Source organism: Choloepus didactylus, chromosome 23 (assembly GCF_015220235.1).
Source record: "Choloepus didactylus isolate mChoDid1 chromosome 23, mChoDid1.pri, whole genome shotgun sequence".
Lineage (NCBI taxonomy): Eukaryota > Metazoa > Chordata > Mammalia > Pilosa > Megalonychidae > Choloepus > Choloepus didactylus.
Window position 1 is genome coordinate 17337644 of NC_051329.1, and position 22292 is coordinate 17359935.

The following is a 22292-nucleotide window of genomic DNA, read 5'->3' on the forward strand; positions in this document are numbered from 1 at the left end:
TTGATGAAAACTTAATGAGCTTTAAAATGTGGAGTGCTTTATCATTTTTAATTCTTTTTTTCCCTTCTTCCTGTCTTTAGGCACTTTTTCTCCTTGTCTTCCAGCAGCCCATTAACTGCCATCTCATTTTCTTTTATAAGTTTTTGCCTTACCAGGGGCATCATCCAATCATCAGGTTCCTGCAGAAGCTGCTTATGACCACAGTGAAGCCTGTGGGTTTCCTCTAAAAGATACTGGATTTATAGCGGGAGCTCTGAGTAATTATAATACCAAAATAGAAGCCCTGTTTCCGGAACACTTACATTGAGCCAGGTGTTATGGAAAAACATTAGCACTGCCTCTGCAGGCTGACAGACCTGGAGGAGTCCTGGCCCAGTCACTACCCCGGTTCTGTGGTGAGCTTTTCTCATCTGGCAAGGGGATGGTAGAACCCACTGTAGAGGGGTGGTGTGAAGATTAACTGAGATGATGTGTTTGAACTGTTGAGAAGAAAAGTGGCTGGCACGCAGAATAAGCACTCAGGCATTGGGAAATTGTAACCTCATTTAGTTCCTGCAACTCCCTTTGGCTTGCTTGTCATTATCCCTGTATTACAGGTGGCAGAACATGCTCAGAGAAGGGAAGTCATTTGCTCCAAATTCCCGATGAGATAGTGGTTAAGCCAAAATTCGATTATGACTCTAAGACTTTGCCACATTATTCTGCCTCTCTATTGGATAGTATACAAATGCCATGGATACTTGGGAAACTAAGTGATTCATAGAAATTAGGCTAAAAGATAAGGTCTGCGTCTTTAAGGAGCATTCGTTGTAAAACTGACACAGGTGATGTGTCTTCCCTGATGTAAGGTGCTGTTGAGATGAACAACTCCTAAATGAAGGGAAAGATGGGGCAGGTTTGTTTTTAATTGTTTTAAGGTATACATGGCTGAACTGAAATAAGAGCAGCAAGTTTCACACACTAGGTAGCCAATGCCAGTGACAGGGGAAAGTTGAAGTCAAGGCAAGGAAAAGAGGCCTGACACAGGTTTCTGGGGAAGGAAGATGGAAGAGGTGACTTGGATTTTAGATGAGTGGAGTTGTGCTCAAGATACTCTTTCCTGCTGTTGACATTGTGGAATCCAGACCCTTTAAGATGGTTGAAGGTGCAGAAAGGAGGGCTCCATTGGTTCACTTTTGAAATACCATCACTCTATTAGGGGTGACTTTAGCCTAGTGGAAATTGGTCTGTTCATTCCTACCTGATTTGGCCTCCAAAGACCTGACCTTGTTTGTTACCTTGACACCCCCTCCACCCATCTCCAACAGGCACCTCTTTCACTGCCCATTTCCTTGTGACAACATTGACCTTGCCATTCACTCTCCCGGTGTCACCTTGAGGGTGTGCCTCTGTGTATCAGGTATAGCCATTCACTCTCTCCTTCTTGGTGAGTAGAGCAATAGTAGGATTTACAGTACTAAATGTAATATGAGATGGTTTGGAGAGGTATTGTATACTTCATCTTCTTGCTTGTTCAGTGTTTTCTGTATCATAAACTCTCCCAAGTCTGGTTTAATTATTTGCTGTTCAATTAGAATCTACAAATAGGTATCTGCTCTGAGACAGACAGGTAAAGAGTCCTCTGGATTGGAGAGGCTTTTAATTTAAGCCAGTTACAAAGTCTTTGGGGTTGCAACACAATGTTGAAAGACTGATTCCCTGCTTAAGTGTCTTCTCTAGGGTTGTCACATCCCCAGGTCTGGCTTTCAGGTTTGGTTCCAGAAGTTTGATTTTTAACAACGCACCCTGAGATGGTTGAGCTCCTTGAGCAAACCCAAAAGGGACTGATAATACAGACTTAGAAGACTACCCTGTTGCTTATGGGTGGTCAGGATTTCCTTCCATAGGAAATACACTTTATAGCCAACCAGACAAACCTGGGATTGGAGTGAAGCGAGTTGAGTGGATAATCTTATTGTGTAGGGGTGGGGCTTTGATAATGTATATGTTGATCTCCTCCTTCCACCTCTTCCTTGTGGGCCACTGGCCAGGACTGCTCTCTGTTCTCTACCCTCTCTTCTCTCCTAGATTGTGGGGGCATGGGGAGGCACACTAATATATTTTGGGAGCCTCTCCAGAGTGCCTTCCTTCTGCTGATGTAGTCTTTTTTTTTTTTTTTTTAACTTTTAGTTTGAAATACTTTAAAACTTATGGGACAGTTACAGAAATAATACAAATCCCATATGTAGAACTCCATCCTATCTTTATAACCCCATATATGCAGATCCACCAATTTTAACATTTTGCCACATTTGTTGTATCATTCTTTCTGTCTATCCGTCCATCCTATCTATCCATCCAGCTGCCTGACTTTCAGTCCGTTTTCTGAACACTTGAGTGTGGGTTGTATACATTGTGCTGTTGAACACTTAATACTGCCATGTACATTTTATAAGAACAATTATATTCATTTATGTAACCAACTTAAGTACAGTCATCAAGTTCAAGAAATTTAACATTGGCCTAAAGCCTCCAGTCTATATTCCAATTTTTTTCATGTCCCAATAATGTCTCTTTGAGCCTTTTCTCGTCTCTTGCTAGATTTCTTCCAAGATCATTTATTGCATTTAATTGTCATTGTCCCTTTGGTTGCTCTTCTTTTGTAATTGTGGGAATTAATATGCGACATACTTTCCCATCTCAACCACTCCCAAAGCATACCATTCAGTGGGATTGATCACAATAACAATATTGTCGTGGCTAATAAAGTTGTTTGATTTTCACCATTTCATAAGAAAGATTAGATTTCTGGTTTGTGAATCTTGTAATTATGATTTTCTGAGTTTACTGGACTTGTTTGGACTCAGTTATACCTAGATCCATCATGTATTCATCCCAAGAGCTCTCTCTGTGTGACATGGTTTCTGAAGCTGGCGCTGCTCTTGGAGGTGCCCTTGCTCGTAGGGACGCCTTCTCCCCTCATCTTGGCAACCGCAGGGTAAGACCCACTTGGCCATTTGGTGGTCAGAATATTCCAGTAATTTCCACAAGCTGGATTGTTTTCTTGTGCTTCTTTGGGTTGAGTGAGCTCCCTTCACACTTTGTTTTCCAAGTTAGGGCTGAATGTTACAAAGCCTCACAGTTGATATTGACTAGCTTAGAGTATGTAACTTCTACGTGAGCAGTTTATGCCATTATTTTTTAAAAAGATCTTTTCATGTTTTTTTTCCTGGCTAAAAACATGGTAATAGAAACTTAACTTTTCTTGAAGCCCTCTGTGCTAAGGGCTTTACATGTGTCCTTTCATGTAATCTCACAACAGCCTGTGACGGGTGGTATTGTTGGCCCTTCCATTTTATAGGTGAGGAAACTTGAGGCCTAGAGCATTTCCACAGCCTTCCTTAGGCCACACAGCAGGTGCGTGCCTTCTCACCCAACCTCTGTGCCAGTCCAGCACCCCAGCTCTTTCCCAAGGTGCTGTGCCACCACCCAGGAAACAGCTGGAGAAAGGGACATCTCCACATGGGTTAAGAGATTTTTGGGGAGAAAGCTTCCCCCTTTCCCCAGGAGTGGGGTGTATTTGTCCTCCTCCTTCGTTTACCCTCACTTCCAGGTACACCCTTAAAAATAGATATGAGGCTTGCATTTCTTCCCATTTGATCTCTGGTCATAGGAAAAAATATTCATTGTTACCCATTTCTCTTCTTAAGAGCAACATGCAGAAATGCCTTTGGACTTTGGATGGCATGTTTATTATATACTCAAAGATCCTGCACATTGCTGTAGCAGAAGGGTTACATTTGAATGCCGTAACACTGTCAGGTCTGTTCTGCTAGTAGTGTGAAGAATCATGGATTAACTTTATCTTCTAATCAGGCCTGACCTCATATAGTCATTCTGCAGAAAACTTCGTGAAACTCCCTATGATACGCCAGAACTGTTGCTAGGTGCAGGGTGGAATTCAAGAGTCTAATTGGCAGAAATGTCCAGTAGAGTGTGGCAACTGGCATGGTGGAGGTCTGTACGAATGCTTTGGTTATGTAGTGATTCTGCTTGTGGGTGCTGTCCCAGAACAGGGAGAGTTGAGCTGACTCTCAGAAGGATGTTGTATAGGAGGAGTTTGCTGGGAAGAAAACAGGATGCTAGGCAGAGAGGGCAGCTTGTGCACAGGCTTGAAGGAATAACGAAGTATGGTGCTTTGGGGTCACAGGATAGCTAAAAGCTAGCAGAGAGGGTGAGTGTGAGTGAAGAAGCAAGGAATAGTAGAAATGAGAATTGGCCTAGATTCAAAGGGCCCTGGGCACCATTCTGAGGAACTTGGCTTTTATACTGCAGGGAGTAGAAAGCCATTAAAATGTTTAAGGAAAGGAGTAATATGCAAAATGACCTGATTCGTGTTTTAGGAAGATCACTTTGGGGGATGGGTGGGGAAAGACTGGCCAGGGTAGGAGGATGAGAGGTCATCCAAGGTCATTGTGCTTATTGAGTAAAAAGATGCTGAGGGGATGGAAATAAGCAGTAGTTAGAAAGCAGAGTGACATTACCTGGTGCATTTGATGTCGGGGTGAGGAAGACGAGTCACGCAGGATGGACTTTGATCTAGCTGGGAAGGACGGATAGATGTGATGCCCAAAGCCCAGGAGAAGAGCACACTTGGGAAATGAAGCAAGAAGAAGTGAGACTGTTGGGAACATGTAGAGTGTGTCATGAGATACAGATTCCATTCAGAAGGGTGGGTGGAACTGGAGTTGGTGGTCTGGGATTCATTGGGATACAGACTCAGGACTGACTGGACCCCGAGACCCAAGTATATAAGGAGCAGACCAGTAAAAAGGACCCCAAGGAGGCCAGTCAGGAGAGATTTGTGTGGCAGCAGCCATGGAGGAGAGATTTTAAGGCAGGGGAAGTCAGCAGCAGTGTCTTACTGCAAAGAGAAGTCAAGAAGAATGAAAGAAGCCTTTATTATATCATTCTTGATGGTTGAGCAGCTCCAAAAGGTTGTAAAAGAAAAACGAAAGAGTCTGAGTTTGTAAATGAGTACCTAATATAAAAATTTTGGCAGTGAGGCCGCTGGCCTCTAAAAGAGCCTTTTATACTAATGACAGTGGGTTCAAGTTCACTCACCCTCTGTGGGAAGAGCAGGAAGTAGTAACTAAGTTTACCCTAATGTTCCTTCCAATCCCATAGGCCTGCAACTCTGTGGCCTCCTACTTTGAGGGAAGAGGAGGAAAATCTCCTAGTTTCTGAGGGTGCTGGAGAGATACTTGCGGTGGCTATTGTGTTCGATTGGGAGGCTGCATTCCCTGGGGCAGGGGGGAGGGATGCATGCCTAGCTCAGTGGGTCTAGATCTTCTAACTACAGACTATTTAAAGTCTGATAGGAGCACCTGGCTTGGGCTGTCTGTGACCAAACATCCCCAATAACACAGTTCTGATTGGGTGGCTATGGTACAGGTATTCTTCAGACTGTGGAAATTTATCCTGATTTCAAGTGGGAGTTGGATAGATTGACCCATTCCATTCTTGCCACAGATTCTATGGAAGTGAAACCCATCATGACCAGAAAATTGCGGAGGCGACCAAATGATCCTGTCCCCATCCCAGACAAGAGGAGAAAACCTGCTCCTGATATCCATGTGCATTAAGCTGTGATCACTTTTCTTTCTTAAGGTTATTTAATCCTTTGCTTTTCCATTTTATAGAATGTACCTGGCCTTTGTCCTACAGAAAATAGTAATACTTGATTGGAAAGAGCGTAAAAATATCCAATGAGATAGATGTTGGCCATTTTATTATTGGAGTCCTCAATTGCTACTGCTTTTAGTGGGAGGGATTTATGGAGAGCAGTTATTTGGGAAGGTACTTGGTGTTGAAATTCAACCTGGTTTTAACTCTCCAAGATTCAGGGGCAACTAAAAACTTCATGTGCCTTAATTTTTTTCACCTGTGAAATGAAGCCAGCAATCTCTGTCTTCATGTACCTCAGTTATCTGTATCTCTAAAATAGCGGATGGCAAGCTGTTCTTAAATTACAGCAAATGAGGTTTTAGTTAGATGAAAAGAACATCTCTACTAATAAAAATGGGAATGGGATACATGGGTAAGTGTTTCTGTCCCTCTCAGGGAGGTAATGAGTAGCCAGTTGCCCTCATGGTTCAGTTATTTGTCTGCCACCAAGTATTTTTTTCACCTTCACACCTGAGGACTCTAACTTGCTAGGCAAGATTAACCCCAGTTGTGTGTGAAAGTCTTCAGATCCTTTGGAACAAAAGCACTTGATAAATTCGGGAGATGAAATTCCTATCTTACAGTTTTCTGTGCTCTCTCTCTTATAGTTGCCTAATGGGTCTCATTTTCCCTGCTCACCACAGACGTGTGTAAGATGGAGGATGTAAACTCATGCTGGGCACCATGGCATTTAGTAGGAGAAGCGGAGGCTTCCAAGAAGCAAACTATTATTGTAAAAGGATCATTTGTTGAAGAGTTAAACTCTTTTGAGTTCTTAAAAGAAAAAAAAAGCACCATTTAACATAGTCATACTTTCTAAATTCTAAAATACTGGTTCTTTTTGTTAATTTGGAAACTGTATTTTTAGACACATTCCTTTAACTGTCAACACCCCAGCTAAACTATTTGTTAACAGATGAACAGATCATGGAGGATCTGAGAACGTTAAATAAGGTACAGTTTGATTTTTTTTTTTTTTATTTGAAAGCTTAGTCTTGGCTTGGTTTTCTGCTTCATTGTTCACATGTCACTTGTTTAATCATGATGATACCTCTGACACCTTAAGTTGCATCTGAAATGATTTTCTCTAAGATTTTTTGTTGTTGTTCTTCCTACAGCTTAAGTCACCCAAGAGACCAGGTAAGTGCATGATGTTATTGGCATTTGTGCAGTTTTTTTCTCATGTTGTTGGAAAAGCATGCTATACCTGTCAGGGCATTGTTACAATTCTCAAAAATAAAATACTTGTCATTTGCCTAAGACTACTCATGAAAACTGAAGAGACCTTAAATGCACCTCACCCCTGGGCTTTTTTCTTTTAACCCGTGCTATGTTAAGGTTATTTTTGTCTTTTCCTTAGGGTTTATTGTGAGAGAGACGTTTGATTGATTGGCTGGTGAAGGTTTCATTCTGTGTAGGCATCAGGCATAAGATTTTAGAATGCAGCCAGTTTTGAAAAGGAAACTAGGAGGATTTTTCAGTGTGACTCGCTTTCTGGAGAAAGTTCTGGGCATTACTGCTTTTGCGGCTCTTCGTGGCCTGTCTCTGGTAGGGGACAGTGCAGGCTGCTCTGAGTCAAGGTGCACGGAAGGGTTGGGCTCACTGTTCACTCTGTCCCTTCCCAAGCAGCACTCAGGAATCGATGCCAGCTTGCAAAATAGAATTCTGGCTTGGTAATGTCTTTTTTTTGAAAAGCACCATCATTACTCACACATCCCTCTTCTCACTAAGTCTTATGGAAGGAAAATAAGATTCTTTTCTCTCTAGGTAATTTCCTCCTTAGGGCTACTGTGGTCTGCAGAACCATCCTGAGCTCTGAGCTCCTGGAGGCAGGTGTGGAGGGGGCTGTGTGAGTAAGTACGTTGTGAGTTTAGATCGTTTGAACCCACCATAGTTTCTAGCACTGTATTAGTTTGACACTGTACATACCAAATAGCCTACTCTATTTAGTAATAATTATTTCTAGAAATTTCATTTTTTATGAATTTAAAGAGATTTACGTAATAGTTGCCATTTGGGGCTTTTGCTGGTCACCAGGATTTTTAATCCTTCTCTAAGTGACCTTGTGCAAATCCCTTAACCTTTCTGAGCCTCAGATGTCTCTGTTCAGTGAGGTTAATCTGTTCCTTGCCTACCACATGGGGAGGTTCTGAGGATCGGGTTAGATATCCAAGAAAGGATTTTGTTGAACTCTCATTTGTTACAATTGTAAGGACTTATGCTGATTATCATGAGGACTACCACCTCCTAAGAGCATTTCAATTAAAGCTTGCTAGCTGGTGGACTCATGTGTTTGTTATATGTTTAGTCATTTACATATCTCTTGTCTCTCCAGCATCCCCATCCTCTCCTGAGCACTTGCCTGCCACACCTGCAGAGTCTCCAGCCCAGAGGTTTGAAGCTCGGATAGAAGACGGCAAACTATATTATGATAAAAGATGGTATGTTAGGGGAGAACACAGGTCACTTGTGAGAGTCTCAAAAGAAGTGTTTGGAAAGAGGGCTGGGGAATCTATAGTTGCTATTTTATCCTGCTTAATTTACATAGCACTATAAGTGGAATAACATTTAAAAATATATCTGGAATCATTTGATCACGACCACTTAGATCTCTGAAAGCAGCGTTCCCCCAAAATGTGTTCTGCTGTGGTGGCCTGGCAAGGATAATGGCTGCCTTCTGTCTGCATGCTGCTGTCACTTTTTAGAATTTGCGGGCTCATGTCTTTTGTGGTGCCCCCATAGACTGGGACCCAGAGTGTAAATTGTCCTCTGTCTCCTCTTAACTCTGCCCCTTGTGCTAAAGGTAAAGGAAGTTCTTTGGAGAAAAGGATTTTGTGGTCAAATAAGTTTGGGGCATACTCGTGGTAATTAAAATAAATGGGTTTCTTTCTTCATTATAAGACTCTTTGGGTCCTGCTAACATGTAACATGTTAACATGTAAGTCTCTTTGGGTCCTGCTAACATGCATTGTGAATTTCTAAGATGTTACTGGGTGTTTTTATTTGACTGTGGTACCTTTTTGCATGCATCATCCCACTTTGAGACCCTTCTGGGAAACACGTGTAGGGGGACTATGTCCTAAAACATTACCAGTTTAGATTGAAGACTGCTTGAAGCCTTCAGAACACCAATATATTTCATTGAAAAAGAAATGGCAAAGCAATATGAAAGGGCCTTAAAAGCTCATTACATTTATTCACTCAACAAACATTTATTGTCTGCACTGTATTAGGCATTATGTTAGCTGTTAAATCACCCCAGATCCTGCCACCTTTTCACTGCTCTTTTAATTCTGATATATTCTTTCTATTCTTTGTCTATATGCATTTGGTATAAATGACAGTGGGCACATGTTCATGTTCAGTCTTTCCACTAGGTTATGTTGAGAATGTTTTTCCAGGTTATTTCATGGTCTCTAATTATCATTTATAATGGCTATATCATGATTCTCTGAGTTTTGTTATCTTTATCTAACCAAAAGTTTCAAAATTAGGGTAACGGTTATTATGAATTTTTTGAGCTACCTTAAAGGGGGAAAAACAGCGTTGTGTTATTGAACTATACTTTTGCAGTTGGCAAAAATGCTTAGAGGTCTAATCATTACTGAAGTAAATCAGTTCTACCTATCAGCTTACAGTGAGTTACCTAGTAGATAGTGAACACTCGTCTTATCTTAGTGACTTCTGCCCCTCTTATTTGGCTATTCTTTGGCATTTTTTCAGAAAGGTAATTGATGTAATGATAGCATCTCATTACATGGTGTCTCAGAACACGTCACCACTAGATGGCAGGGCATCACAGTTCATCACACCAAAAAGCAAAATAAGATGAAGAATGTTTCTAATAATGAAAACCAAATAACCTTTAAAGATCAAGCCCACACATAAGAACTGTCCTGGAAAATGATGAGCTTTAGCACTAAAGTTTTTTCGGATCTATGAGTCTTAAAGCCATGTGATATTTGAAATGATGTTCATTTTCTAATTGCGTTGCTTCAGATCTTCCTCTTCCCAGCTTTAATCCTTAGACTTTATGAGAGAAGTCTTGAGGGTGAAAATGCAGTGAAATAAAATTGTTTTTTTAAAAGAAAGGATCTGAAGTGAGTATTGTTTCATAATGTAAACAGAGTGGCCAGGTTTGATGTGTTCAGAACTCCCAAACATCTTGAAGGAATTTTCACTCTTTTTCAAATTGTCAGCAAAAATTTTTTTAAATAAGTTCTCTGGGAGCTTTTTACTTTTTCAGTGAACTTAAAGTTTCTTATTCTGTTGTTAAAAATATATTTTGAAAACATTGTTTTTTCTTCTGTATTTTCTGTGTTTCTTCTTTGGCCTTGGCAACCGGATCTCATAAAGCATTTTTTGAAAGGTGGGATCCTTTCTTCCCTGATGATAATTGGAAGGTATACACAGGAGTCCCAGCTGACACTTTTACCCACGCATAACCAACCTTTCACATTCCACCAGGCTCTTGATATTTGGCTTTAATATGCTTGTCATTTTGGAGGTTTAATTTATCTTTCTTTCTCAGCCGTCATGGCCTGTGGCTGAGAGGTCAACTGAATAGCTTTTTGCTCTTTGCAGTGGTTTGGAGTGTTTTGGTGGAACAGTACTTCTGGCAAAACATATTTCATTGAGCTCTAAATGACTTCAGCAAATTGAATGTGATTCAGGCTTCCCATCTTGGCATGAACACTTAGCAAGCTGCATTTCATTTTGAAAGACAGGCAGCTTCCCTTTGCCTTGGCTTTACACTGCCGCTAAGGCATTTTATATCACGCGCTATGTTTTCCTCACCTTCGGATTTGTACTAATCACCCCTCTCAGGAAATACTGCAAAAGGAGCTCTTATTTTGAAATAACTAACTGATGGTGCTCGTGGGCTTTTTTCACTCCTCACTTTATACCAGGGCCTGCTAATGTGAATCAGAAATGAAGTCGCCCACTCACTCAGGTGGCTTTAATCCTCCACCCTTCAGTAGACACAAAAGTCAGATAACTCAAAGCAGAATATTTACAAATAGAATTTTGGTCCTCCTTGTCCTATAGCTGTAACAGAATTCATTTTTTGGGAAGTAGAATGTTAATATTAGGATTCTCAGTAGGATATAAAATTAAATTAACTCTCCCCCCTTCCTGCCTCTCTTTGTGATCCACCTTCAAAGAAATTGCTTTCTTCTGAAATAGTAGTGGTAATTCTAGTTTGTTGCGTTTAATAGCAGAGGCAGAGCTTTTAAGAGCTTAATTGTCAGGATTCCCAGGTCAGAATTTCCATTAGTAATAAAGTAATAAAGTTAGTTTGACATTTGGGGCTTGTTCTATGAAGCCATTTAAAGTATATATATATTTTTTCAGCAGAGTTAAGACACAAGCTTGTAAAAAGTGGTTAATTGGCAGAAAAGTTGATAATGTACATTTTTACTAATTTCACTCTATTAAGGTTGCTTTTTAAACCCTTTTTTTAAGCGTCAAATATATTTCACCCCCCCCCCCTTTTGATTAGTCTTTAAAAATTGATAAGTAAGTTGGTCATATACTTTTTATTTTCATCTGGAAACCTCCATATGGACACTTTCAATTTCTGAAGACTTATTTTTTCAGAGAATTCGAGTAATTTCTGATTTGACAGGGGCAGTGGTTCACCAAAACCATTGTGTGGTACATGCTAATCCCCTGATGGTCCCAGAGACACTGCTTCAGGAGGGACCTGGGAATGAGTTGGTTTGGAAGTTGGCTTCTTTGGGAAGTGTGCTGGCCAACTCGCCTCTGGAGCCAGTGGGACCAGTGAGGGCATTAAACCCACCACCTTTTGGTGGTTCTAGAGCAGGCAGGTTTGGGAGATGGCCAGACATTCACGTCTCAGGCCACTTCTCAGGTAATGGACCAGAACGTGTTATTTCCTCTTGAGGTTCACTTTTAAGCCAGTCAGATGTGATGGAGTTTGGGTTCTAAGCACATTTGAAGGAAAATACAACACATCTCCTGACAATTACTTGACTAGCCTTCCAGAGTTAACTGTTGTCTCTAATAGACCTTTTTGACATGTGACATTGGTTTTATTTTTACTCCATTTGCTAATTTAGGTATTTTCCAATACTGTGACTTTAAGAAAATATTTGTATATTTTTTATGTAACTAATACTAATTTATTATAGAAAAAGGCTATACAAAAAAGGAATTTTATAATTTTATAAAGTTTTAATTTACATTTGATATACATTTTAATATAGTTTATATTTTAATACATAAAACTGCCTATTTTTTTCTGTGTATATATATGATACACATGTAACATATATTTTTTGTTACAAACACAGGAATATAATGGACATATTATGCTGTTTTTTTTCACTTAGTTTATTGAGCTTGTTTCTACACTAGTAATATACTTTTTTGCCATGTGCACATCTTTTCTTTTTTAAAGTATTTAGAAAGTAGTATCAGACTGACTTGAGGCTGGTTGCATTTTCTTTTGTTTTTTATCTCTTTAATAACTCACAGTCCCCATAGAATAAGTGGGAATGTTTTTTTTCTCTCTATACTTTTGTTCTAACCATTATTCCAGTCATTACTCTTGATGTAGAATAGTTGGCTTAGATGTGGGAGGGAAACTAAGGGAAGTGGTAGAGTTATAGTTTTGCTGTGAGCTAATCCCGCCTTTCCTCGTGCAGTGTACAATTCAGACCTTGTGAAATTACACGTTTAGCATAATGAAGGTCCCCCGACCCAGTTTACCAACTACTCTTACGGCCAAAAGCAGCTTTAAAGCTTGGGCCTAAACCAATCTCGCTATTTTAATTGCGTTTATGATTCAATTTTTTTTAACAGTGTTTTCAGAAAGTAAATTGACTTGGAAATGTGAGTGTTCAGCCTCTAAGTAGCAGGTTAAAAAGTGTTCAGAACCTAGATTGGAAAAAGCTCATTGTAGGAGTGAAGTACATTTTTAAGCTGTGATGTCTTGGCAATAGGTTATTTCATTATACCAGCAAAGCAGAGAGTCTGCCTTCCTTCCCCAGAGAAATAAGAAGAAGATGCAGTGCTTTACTGGGAAATGTGTTTGGGTGGAATTTACATGAATTAGTGGGTCTGTTTAGTCAGATCTTGCAGCCAAAATGAACCAAAGGTTGTGTTCTTGACTGAACAGTGACTCGCCCATGCCAGGGCAGCCAGCAGTGGCTTGGCTGATGTTTCCAACTCTTATAACCCAGCAGCTGCTCCTGTGTCCTGTGGCAGCTGTCTTTGTGCCATTTGGGCTTTGGCCCTGGCTCCCTCACTTTCATCCCTGGCCTTGTCCCTGAACTTCTAGAAGTTGAGGTGGCCCTGCACTACAGGGCCAAAAGCATGGACGTACATGCTGAAAGGAGAGCATCTGTCTTGTGTCCTCCACTCAGAGAGGTTTTCCTGGCTGCCCAGGCCTAATTAGATACCCTTTGGGCTCTGTCATGACACTCCAAACTTTATCTCATTACCACTTGTCAGAGTGGGGCTATCTAACGTTATTCACCCCACTGCATTTGACGCTCTGTGATTGCAGGGACTTTGTGGCTTTGTTTACCATCTGTCTCCAATGTGCAGGATAGTCATGGTACACAGTAGGTGCTTAATGAAGCTTTGTGGAATGAATGTCCAAAAGTAACACGTGAATTTGGCCTTCCTTCCTGTTGATGACCCATTTGGACAAATGGAAAAGAAACAACATGACAGTTGTTTTAAGTGCATCTGTTTGTTTTCCCCACCCAGCCACCTTCAGTGTTTTGCTGGGGGGCAGGAGGTAGGAACATATTTTTTACTTAGAAATTTTTAATTTAAAAAATGAAACCTTGAGACTTTTCCTCAAGTATAAATTAAGACTCCTTTACTAAATATTTTTTGCTGTGGTGGTAGATTTTTCTTTTTTTTCCTTCCTTTTTTTTTTTTTTTTTTTTTCACTTGTGCCTTGTTTTCACAGGTACCACAAGAGCCAAGCCATCTATCTGGAGTCAAAGGACAACCAGAAACTCAGCTGTGTGATCAGCTCTGTCGGGGCCAATGAGGTAGGGACCACACTTGCTTACCCTCTAGGAAAGCAAAATTTGCTTTGCGAAGTGTTTAAAACGGGACAAACCTGAAATGAAAGTGCCACCAAGAAAGCACAGAGGAATCACGCCTTATATGTGTGTTAGAGTCTAAAGTCGGCACTTTCAGGCAGAAATTGCACAAGGTCAAAATCACCCTTGAAAATCCCTTACATTATTTGTCTACATATATATGTATTTGTGTATTCCTTGTGGTATTTGTGAACTCCTTGCACAGTAACTGGTTTGGGAGCCCCTGAGCTACGCTGAAGAACAAAAGGCAAGCCTCTGTGATGTCTGTGAATTCACATCCTGCTGCTTTTTTAAGGTAGCTGTCTGCTGAGAATGGAGCTGGCCTGTGGAATGTGCAAAACTTTTGTTGTTTTTCTAGAACTTTTTATTTGCACTAACTGATTTGTTTCTTGCTGTGGGGATTAAATGAGACCTATGAAGGTACCTGGCACAGGGTCTGGCACGTAGTAAATGGTCATTAAATGGTACTGGCTTTGAATCCTTATCTTGCTTGATCAGGCCCAGACACTGCTCCTTGCTTGCTGTTGTTCCAATCTAGCATATCCTGCTGTGTTTCTGAACAACCAGCTACCAGGCTCTGCCCTTAGGTTTTGTCTCTGCGAGTTACCCCGGAAGGGGAGGGGATTTGGTTCTAAAGTGAGCTCAGTGGGTTATACTCAAGGCTGATGTGACTGCCCTGGGATTTCTCTTACTGTCCCTTAACTAGGAGGATGTCAGCAATACAAGTGGATAACTTGTATTGTTAGTAGTTTTAAAAGTTTAAAACTTTAAGAGCTGGATTGGCTGGATCTTTTATCTGTCCACTGATGTCTACAAAAAAGTTGATTTTTATTTGTCTACCCTCTCTAACTTATTTATGCCAGTGCACAGTAAATCTAATGAAATTGGATTATGAAATAACTTAAGCCTCTTCTATTTTCCCAGCTTCCTGAATTGAAAATGCCCTCTAATGTGACTAGTTTGCAAAATGATTGTTTACTCAGAAGTTAAGGAGAGCTTTCCAAATAAGTGAATGTTGTTCTTCTTTGGGCCTCAGCATCTATGTGAGTCACCTCCAGCCACATAAAAACCAGAACAGGTTGCTAATAGAGACCTGGGATCCTCAGCTAAGGGTGCTACAATGTCATGGTATAGCCTTTGTGCCTGGCCGTGCAGGGTGCTGTACAAAGCACATGTGGCCTCCCGGTACCTAAAGCCAACCCAGAACCGGCTCATTACTTTCCCTTTAGACACTTCAAGAGTTTTCAGGAAAATAGCAATGCAAGCTGATTTTTTTTTCCTCTCTGCTGAAGATTGTCACTTTTTGACATAATCATGTCAGAGAGGTCTGACAAGGAAATGGTGACACTGCAACATGTGTCCTGAAGGGAGATGCCTCAGTTCATGGGAGGCATGCAAATCTGGTAAAGCGGAAACATTTCTCATTTATTGGATGTGTTTGTTCCAGGTCATTTTCAGTTCAAATCCTAAGTGACATTGGAGCCGTTTGGCCCTTGACTCTTGGCAGGTTTGGCAGGTTGATCTCAACATTGGTAACAACCCGATTTGGCCTTCCTTGGGATCAGTTTTCAGTTTAAAATGGTTCTGTCAGGTCTGTGAAAGGCTCAGCTTTATATGAGGTCTTTAAGTTTAAAAATTTCTAAACCACTGTCTCTGTTGATAAATCATCATATTGAAGAAGTTGAGATGAAACTGAAAATAAGCTTTTTAGAACCTGAAAACTGAGTTGGGGAGGAAGGAGATACATTTGTAAAATTGTACTTATCTGTATGGGTGAGATGCAGGCCTTTTAAAAAAAATGAAAACATGCCTATGACTCCATTTAATTGGATGTCAAAGAGAGAGAGGATGAGAAAAAAAGGCAGGGGCTGGTTTAGTGGAGAAGCGTCCAGGGGCTTTGAAGTCAGGTGCCAGGATTCACATCTGGACATGTGACTCTTCCTTGCTGATCTTCGTTTTCCTTTCTGTAAAATGGGGATGATGGGTGATGATAGTCCTTTACTTCATAGGGTTGTTCTGAGGATGAAAACGCAAAGCTTGATCAGCACAGTGGCTGGCACATAAGGAGAGCTCAGTAAACCCTTGCTCAAGGGTGGCCAGCCACTGCTGAGCAGCTCTCCTTCCCTTCCCTAGCTGCAGGGATGCTACGTATGGAGTGCCGAAGTTCATTCTCAGTTCCATGGAAGAATATGTCTGCTCTGTAAAATGCAAGAAATCTGATACCAATTGTGGGAGAATCATATGGTGAGAAGGGAAGGATTAGTCTTAAGCTCTTCAACTTTCTCCTGGTCCAGATTGGGCCTTAGCTTAATCAAGGGCATCTTTTTTGTTGTTGCTGTTTTTTTCTTCTTTTTCTGTTGATGATTGAATCGTGTCCTCCACAAAAGGCATGTTCAGGTCCCAGCCCCTGGTCCTGTAGGTATGAATCCATTTGTCAACAGACCTTTGAAGATATTATTAATTAAGGTGTGCCCAAGCTGAACGAGGCTGGACCTTAATCCAATATGGCTGAAGTCCCTATAAGCCAAGGAAATTGGGCAGAGAGAGAGGTGTCACCGGTTTGTCTCTTTACACCTCAAACCCATGGTCTCCGTTAGAAAAGACCTGAGCCTTATCAGGTCATGATTCAATGCGTTTGGGCTTCATCAAGTAACCTCCCACTCAATTAAGAGTATAAGGACAGATAATATTTTAAAAGTAAAGAGCACTCGAGACAAGAATTCAACTTTAACACATTTTTACTAAAGGAGCACTTAAGGTAAAAGGAACAAGTTTATAGTGTAAAAATTAATTGATACATTACCAAGCCTGGGAGCTCCCACTCCTCCAGACGCAGCTGGACATGAGATCAGAGAGCTTCCCCTTGTCTCAGTTACAGAGAATTTATAGCATTTTTGATTGACATTCAATCAAATCAAATTCTGATTTTACATTAAATGATGCTTTATGAGCATGAATGTCTCACGAAGTGAAGCGCCTCGATCCATGAGTGTTTCAAGATTAAAGGAGGGTATCCACATTATCAGAGACTTAGACTTGAATAACTGTAAAACTTTACTGATAATATTTTTACTAATTTAGCTATAACTTCTGTAAGAGCAATATAACATACTTTTACTTATATAAAATCTAAAAATTAAAAGAGATTACTGTTACTTGTCTCTAACCTGTTAATATAGTTTTCTTATTATATGATTAGATTAGCCATTACATATATTGATAAACATGCGTTGATTAGGACTATATTCAACCTTGCTACATTATTTATGACTTACCTGTGATTAAGGTAACAGCTGCAGCCCCATCCTGTTTTCACAGAGGACCTGGTGATTACATGTTATCTGTATCTAAGAAGGGTGAGAGGACCTTTATGCTTTCTTGAGAAGATTCACAGCTTTTTTAACCGTTTAGCTTCTCCTTCAGTATAATCTTCTAATATGGGACTCAAAGGATATGAATCATCTGTCCCAGTTATTATAGTAAGGCCTTTCCACTTTTTATCATTTGGAAATTGTACTTGAGTGGTTTTAGGTAAAAATTCTGTTAAATAGGCTTCTATATCAGAAGGAATAACTGGTTCTTCACTATCAGAATAGAAAACATCAGGTGGTATATGAGAGTGGCATAGAGAGAAGAAATTAGCGTTCTCATTATCAGATTCCTCAGTAGAGATATTATCCTGCAATAGAAGGAAGCCACAGGGAGCAGCCAGAAGCTGGAAGTCGGTGGAACCCAGAAGAGAAGGTGAAGACACCACCATGTACATTGCCATGTGATGGAAAAGCCAAGGAACCCCAAAGATTGCCAGCCAGCCAGAAGCAAGCTTTTTAGCCTCTGGAACTATGAGCCGATAAATTCCTGTTGTTAAGCCAACCCATTGTATGGTATTCGCTTTAGCAGTCGGGAAACTAATATGACCTCAGGCCTTAATTTTCAGAAAACCAGAGTATTGAAAGGTTATAATATGAATTTCCCTTGCGGCAAGGAAAATATTTCCAAATTTGATTGAAGATTTACGTTCATGAATATATGTATCCTGAATGTTGGTAACCCTGCAATCAAACCAAATCAGAGAGTCCTTAAGATCAAGGCAAAAAATAGAACCCAAGATCTCCTGTGCTTTCTTTTCATTTTCTTACTCAGAGGTGTAAGAGAGATGACACTGGGGGAAATGAGTACAAGGGCTGCTGCCTGCTCTCTGCACTGAAGGTGTGCCTTTAGGATGGACAAAGGTATTGGAGAAACTTGAGAAAGCTTCTCAAGTCAAAACGGATCATTTAAGAAGAGGTTACCAGTTTTCTGCCCACACCTAATTCATGCAAATATTTTGAGGCTCTGGAAGATTTGATCCTCGGTATTTCTTAGCCCCTCTCATCTCATTCTCTTTCTTTCTCTTTGTCCCATGCAGATCTGGGTGAGGAAAACAAGTGACAGCACAAAGATGAGGATCTACTTGGGCCAGCTTCAGCGTGGGCTCTTTGTGATCCGCCGGCGGTCAGCGGCTTGACAGTCCATAGTGTTCTTCCCTTGGCCCTTTTTCTGGAGTGGTTTTGTTTTTTCTTTTGTTTTGTTTTCTTCTTAATAGAAAAATTTTAACTACTGGGACTAGTTACTTGGCCTTGGAAAATGGAGAATACGGTTATGGATTCTGCCAGGTACTTTGGTGGCCGACACCTCCATCTTTGTGTCATTCTTGACTGCCTGGACCTTTTCCAGACATCAGTCGCCCACAGGACTATTTTACATTTGAGAGTACTGTAGCGTGACTTACTTTCCTTTTACATCTTTATTTTTCTTAGATTTTTGTCTTTAACTTTTTTTTTAAACCTCTTTTGAGTTTGAAGGGACAGATAGCTCTTTTTATTAATTATCTTTAGGTCTTTCTACCATGAAGAAGAGCAGGAAGGGATACACTTTCCAGTGCATTTTCATGTTTTGAATCTTGTTAGTGGATCACGTAGCTTTCCCTTGTCGAGCCCATTTCACTGTTTCCTCAGAAGCTTGTGGCAGAGGTCCTAGCAGAAGGAGATTAATTCTCCTGGCTCTCAGCCTTCGTGGAGAAATAAATGCCTTTTGTAACATCTGGCGCATGCCATCCATTCCACTGACTGAACAACAGAAAAATTTGCCTAGGAACTGTGCATTGAACTAAATGGGGTTGACGGGAGGGGAACTTTCATATTCATAATGTGCTGAAGCCACCATATATTAAATGTTATTTAATGCAGGTGGTTTATTTAAACAGATTTGTTCCAGCTCAAGCTGGAACAAGAAGTGGTCGTTTCAGAAATTTTAATTTGTATTTCATTTCTCTCCCCTGTTCCCAAGTAGATGAAATATTACTTGCCACAGGCTAGTTGTCTGGGTTACCTGTGGTAGGTGGGGAGGTGAGATTAATAGTGCAATAATCAGTGAGCTCTAGACTCTCACTCATGGTTCAAATTTCAGTCTTCTTCCTGATGCTGATAATTGCACATTGGCCATTCCAAACCCTTGGAACTTTCTGTCAGCCACTCAGCCCTCTTAGGTCCTCAGGAGATCTGGCCTAGATTGGAGAGGAGGAATGCTGCTCTGCCATGGCTGTCACTAAATTGTCACACTTTCTGACAATTCTAGATGAATCACCTTCCCTGCACTCCCTGCCTCATCTCCATAATGGGAGAAAGGAGCCATTGGATGATGGGCTTTTCTACAGTTGAGTTGTTATCTTGAGATGTTTAAAAAATTTGGGGTTAGAACAGTTGCTCTGGGCAATCAGTGGACTTTACACATCCTAGGGAATCTTTGTAAGTAATTCTCTTGGTCTCAAGTGATTGTCCTTGTATTGTCTCCTGATGTACATATCCCAAACTTATTTAGGGGACTGTGAGGACAAATAAATCACCTCAAGTCCTGGCTTCAGCAGAGACCAAACCTTACCCAGAGTAAAGATTTGTACAGATATATTTTAATTTTAACTTGTAATACATTTCTTTCTCTCATTTTTTTCTGACGTTGGAGTATATTTAGAAAACAGGATAAATGATGCTGTTTATCAGAAGTTGCCTGGGCATTCTGTTTCTTCTCTGCCATCCAACCCCCATGAGGATGAGTTTACTGCAGTGAACCAAGTCCGGGGTAAACCGGGGCTTTACTTTTTGTTTCTTGACGCCTTTGCTATAAGGGAGGACTTCTCTCACTTGACTCCTCACGGTGGTGTGTTACATGCCATAATATCAGGTAGCTATTAGTTTTCAGCTAGTGATCTGTGATGGAAGTTTATTTAGATATAATACGTTTTGTCATCGAGGATGGTTGGTTGGTTTTTTTTTTAATGGCCACCTTATTTGTCCTTAGCAGTATACCAAAGTTTTTTTTTTTATTGGAAAGGATTGTCTTGATATCCACTAGGGGTTCAGCATCTAAGCAGCAATGGCTTGCCTTTTTTCTTGCCTTGTCTGATACCACCTTTGTGCTTTCATGAAGTAACTATTTATTTGAAGACCGGCGTGTGGGCACTTTTGCTGTCTTTCTGTAACTTTTGAGGGTGTTTGAGGCCATGCTTAGACGTGGTCTGCACCCCGCCACTGCCTTCTCCTGCTCCTTGGTGTCCTCACAACCCGAAATATCTCACTTTAATCATGACCCAGTGAAAACGTGGGAGAATGTGAAGTATACTTGAGACAGCAGAGTAAATTATATTCTGTATTTAGTCCAGAAATTACAAGTCAGCAGCTCACTCTTTCAGGCCTCTTTGGTGACCAGGGGCAGAGGAAGCCCCATTGGTGGTAAATGGAGACACTTTTGTGAAGGACAAAAGCTAACTAAAGGGCAGTTTGAGATTCCAGAGAATAATAAAAGAAAGCTGACTTTTAGCCCAGGTGGTTGTTCCTGTTTCAAAAGGTTTTTGTCTCTCACTAGACCCCAGACCACTAGATGAATTCCCAGATTCTAACCATTTCTTGAAAGTGTACTTTGAAAAACAGTTGGTCCAGACAATTCTGATCAAGAACCTGTCTGTGTTTTGTTAAGAGGCAGTTAGTTGCCCTGTGTACCCTATACAGTGTTTGCTATGCACGTGTTCCAGTATTTATTTCACTGCTGACTGGGGGTTCTGGGGGTCTCGCCCTCACATACTCTCCTTGCCCCCCCCCCCCAAGTTGGTGTCCTTTTGAACAATTTCCAGATAGATTTCTGTAGCCATACCAAAGCCAGGATGTTTTCATTCGTTTGGATACCAGTATTTATGGGCTCTAACTACATAACTTAACACTTTTTCTTTTAAACTTCTCACTGGGGCCAGTGTAAGATCACAGAGGCTGATCTGCAAATCAGGCTACATATATTTGTGTGCAAGACTCTGTGTTCAGGACTGGGTGGCTTTTCTAAGAGAAATACTATGGGGGTTGACTACATTTTTTTTACCTAATTCTAGGGGGAAAATCCTATTTTTTACAATATTTTTTTTTGTTTGTTTTTCTGTTAATATTTCCTTTTAGCCTTGAAGTTTTACTATATAATTTCCTCCTGATTTTAAAATTTGGTTTTTATGTGGGAATTGGAAATCTTGATAGTTAATGTTAGACCAATTTCCAAAGAGTTTAAACCTCTTTAATACGAGAACATTGTAAAAATAAATTGCAGCCATTTTAAGTAGCCAGTGGACTTTTTATATAACATCATTAAACAGTAACATTCAGTGTTCTGAGAGGCGAATGTAAAATGTTAGAAGTATGGGGTTTTTGTTTTTTGTTTTGTTTTGTTCTGTTAATAACAATAAACTTTCAAAGTGAAAACCAGTGTATAGCCTTTGTTGTATCCATTGACTTGATAAATGATTGAATATTTATTTGAAGTTTTCCACCCAGTGATTGTGGGGAAAGGAGGTTGGGGGAGAGAGTGTGATATACTAGATATTTACCCCTCTAGCTATTGATTTATCAATGAAGAGTGAGATATGGGATGATGTCAGAAAGACCAGCACTCAGTTTTGAAAAGAGCAGTCTAGCAGTGTTGACTGTATGAATGCACTTAATTCAGTGTACTCTCTCCTTCACTTGTTGAAGATGATAAAAGAATTTAATTAAAAACTGAGTAAATGAAATTGACCTTAGATGGAAAGACCTTACAGCACAATTGAGGAAGGTATTATTCATTTATTAGAGCAGTGCTTTCTAGTCTTACCAAAAATAATAGTATTTGTACAGCTCCTGAGGGTTAAATGGTGAAGGAGGCTGCCTGCTGCCCAAGGTGACCAATGTGGTCCACCCCTGAGAAGGGCTGCTTTTTACTTTAGATAATGGGTAGGGGCAGTAGCGACTTAAAAATTGTTTTGTTTTTCAATTAGAGCAGCTGTAGGTTTACAAAAGAAAAAAAAAAAAAACATGCAGAAAGTACAGAATTCCCATCTACTCTACCCCACACATTTTTTACTATTAGTGTTTTGCTTCAGTGTGGCACCTTTGTTGTAATTCATAAAATAGTATTATAATTATACTATTAACTATTATCCATAGTTGA

The 22292-nt window shown here is 40.3% G+C and overlaps 1 protein-coding gene across 3 annotated transcripts in view; it reads left to right on the forward strand.

The window, feature by feature from the left end:
- The window catches only part of SUDS3 (SDS3 homolog, SIN3A corepressor complex component), a 35465-nt gene extending 13892 nt beyond the window's left edge, over positions 1 to 21573 (forward strand). The window contains exons 7-12 of one of the 3 annotated variants that reach the window (XM_037816926.1): positions 5512 to 5607; positions 6599 to 6660; positions 6825 to 6846; positions 8042 to 8147; positions 13655 to 13739; positions 18202 to 21573. In XM_037816926.1, the coding sequence (XP_037672854.1) occupies positions 5512 to 5607; positions 6599 to 6660; positions 6825 to 6846; positions 8042 to 8147; positions 13655 to 13739; positions 18202 to 18300 (470 nt within the window). In that variant the 3' untranslated portion in view covers positions 18301 to 21573. Of the gene's footprint in view, positions 1 to 5511; positions 5608 to 6598; positions 6661 to 6824; positions 7564 to 8041; positions 8148 to 13654; positions 13740 to 18201 lie in introns of those variants that run through there. The other 2 variants (XR_005214010.1, XR_005214011.1) reach the window with 2 other exon arrangements.
- The last annotated feature ends 719 nt before the right edge of the window (positions 21574 to 22292 follow it).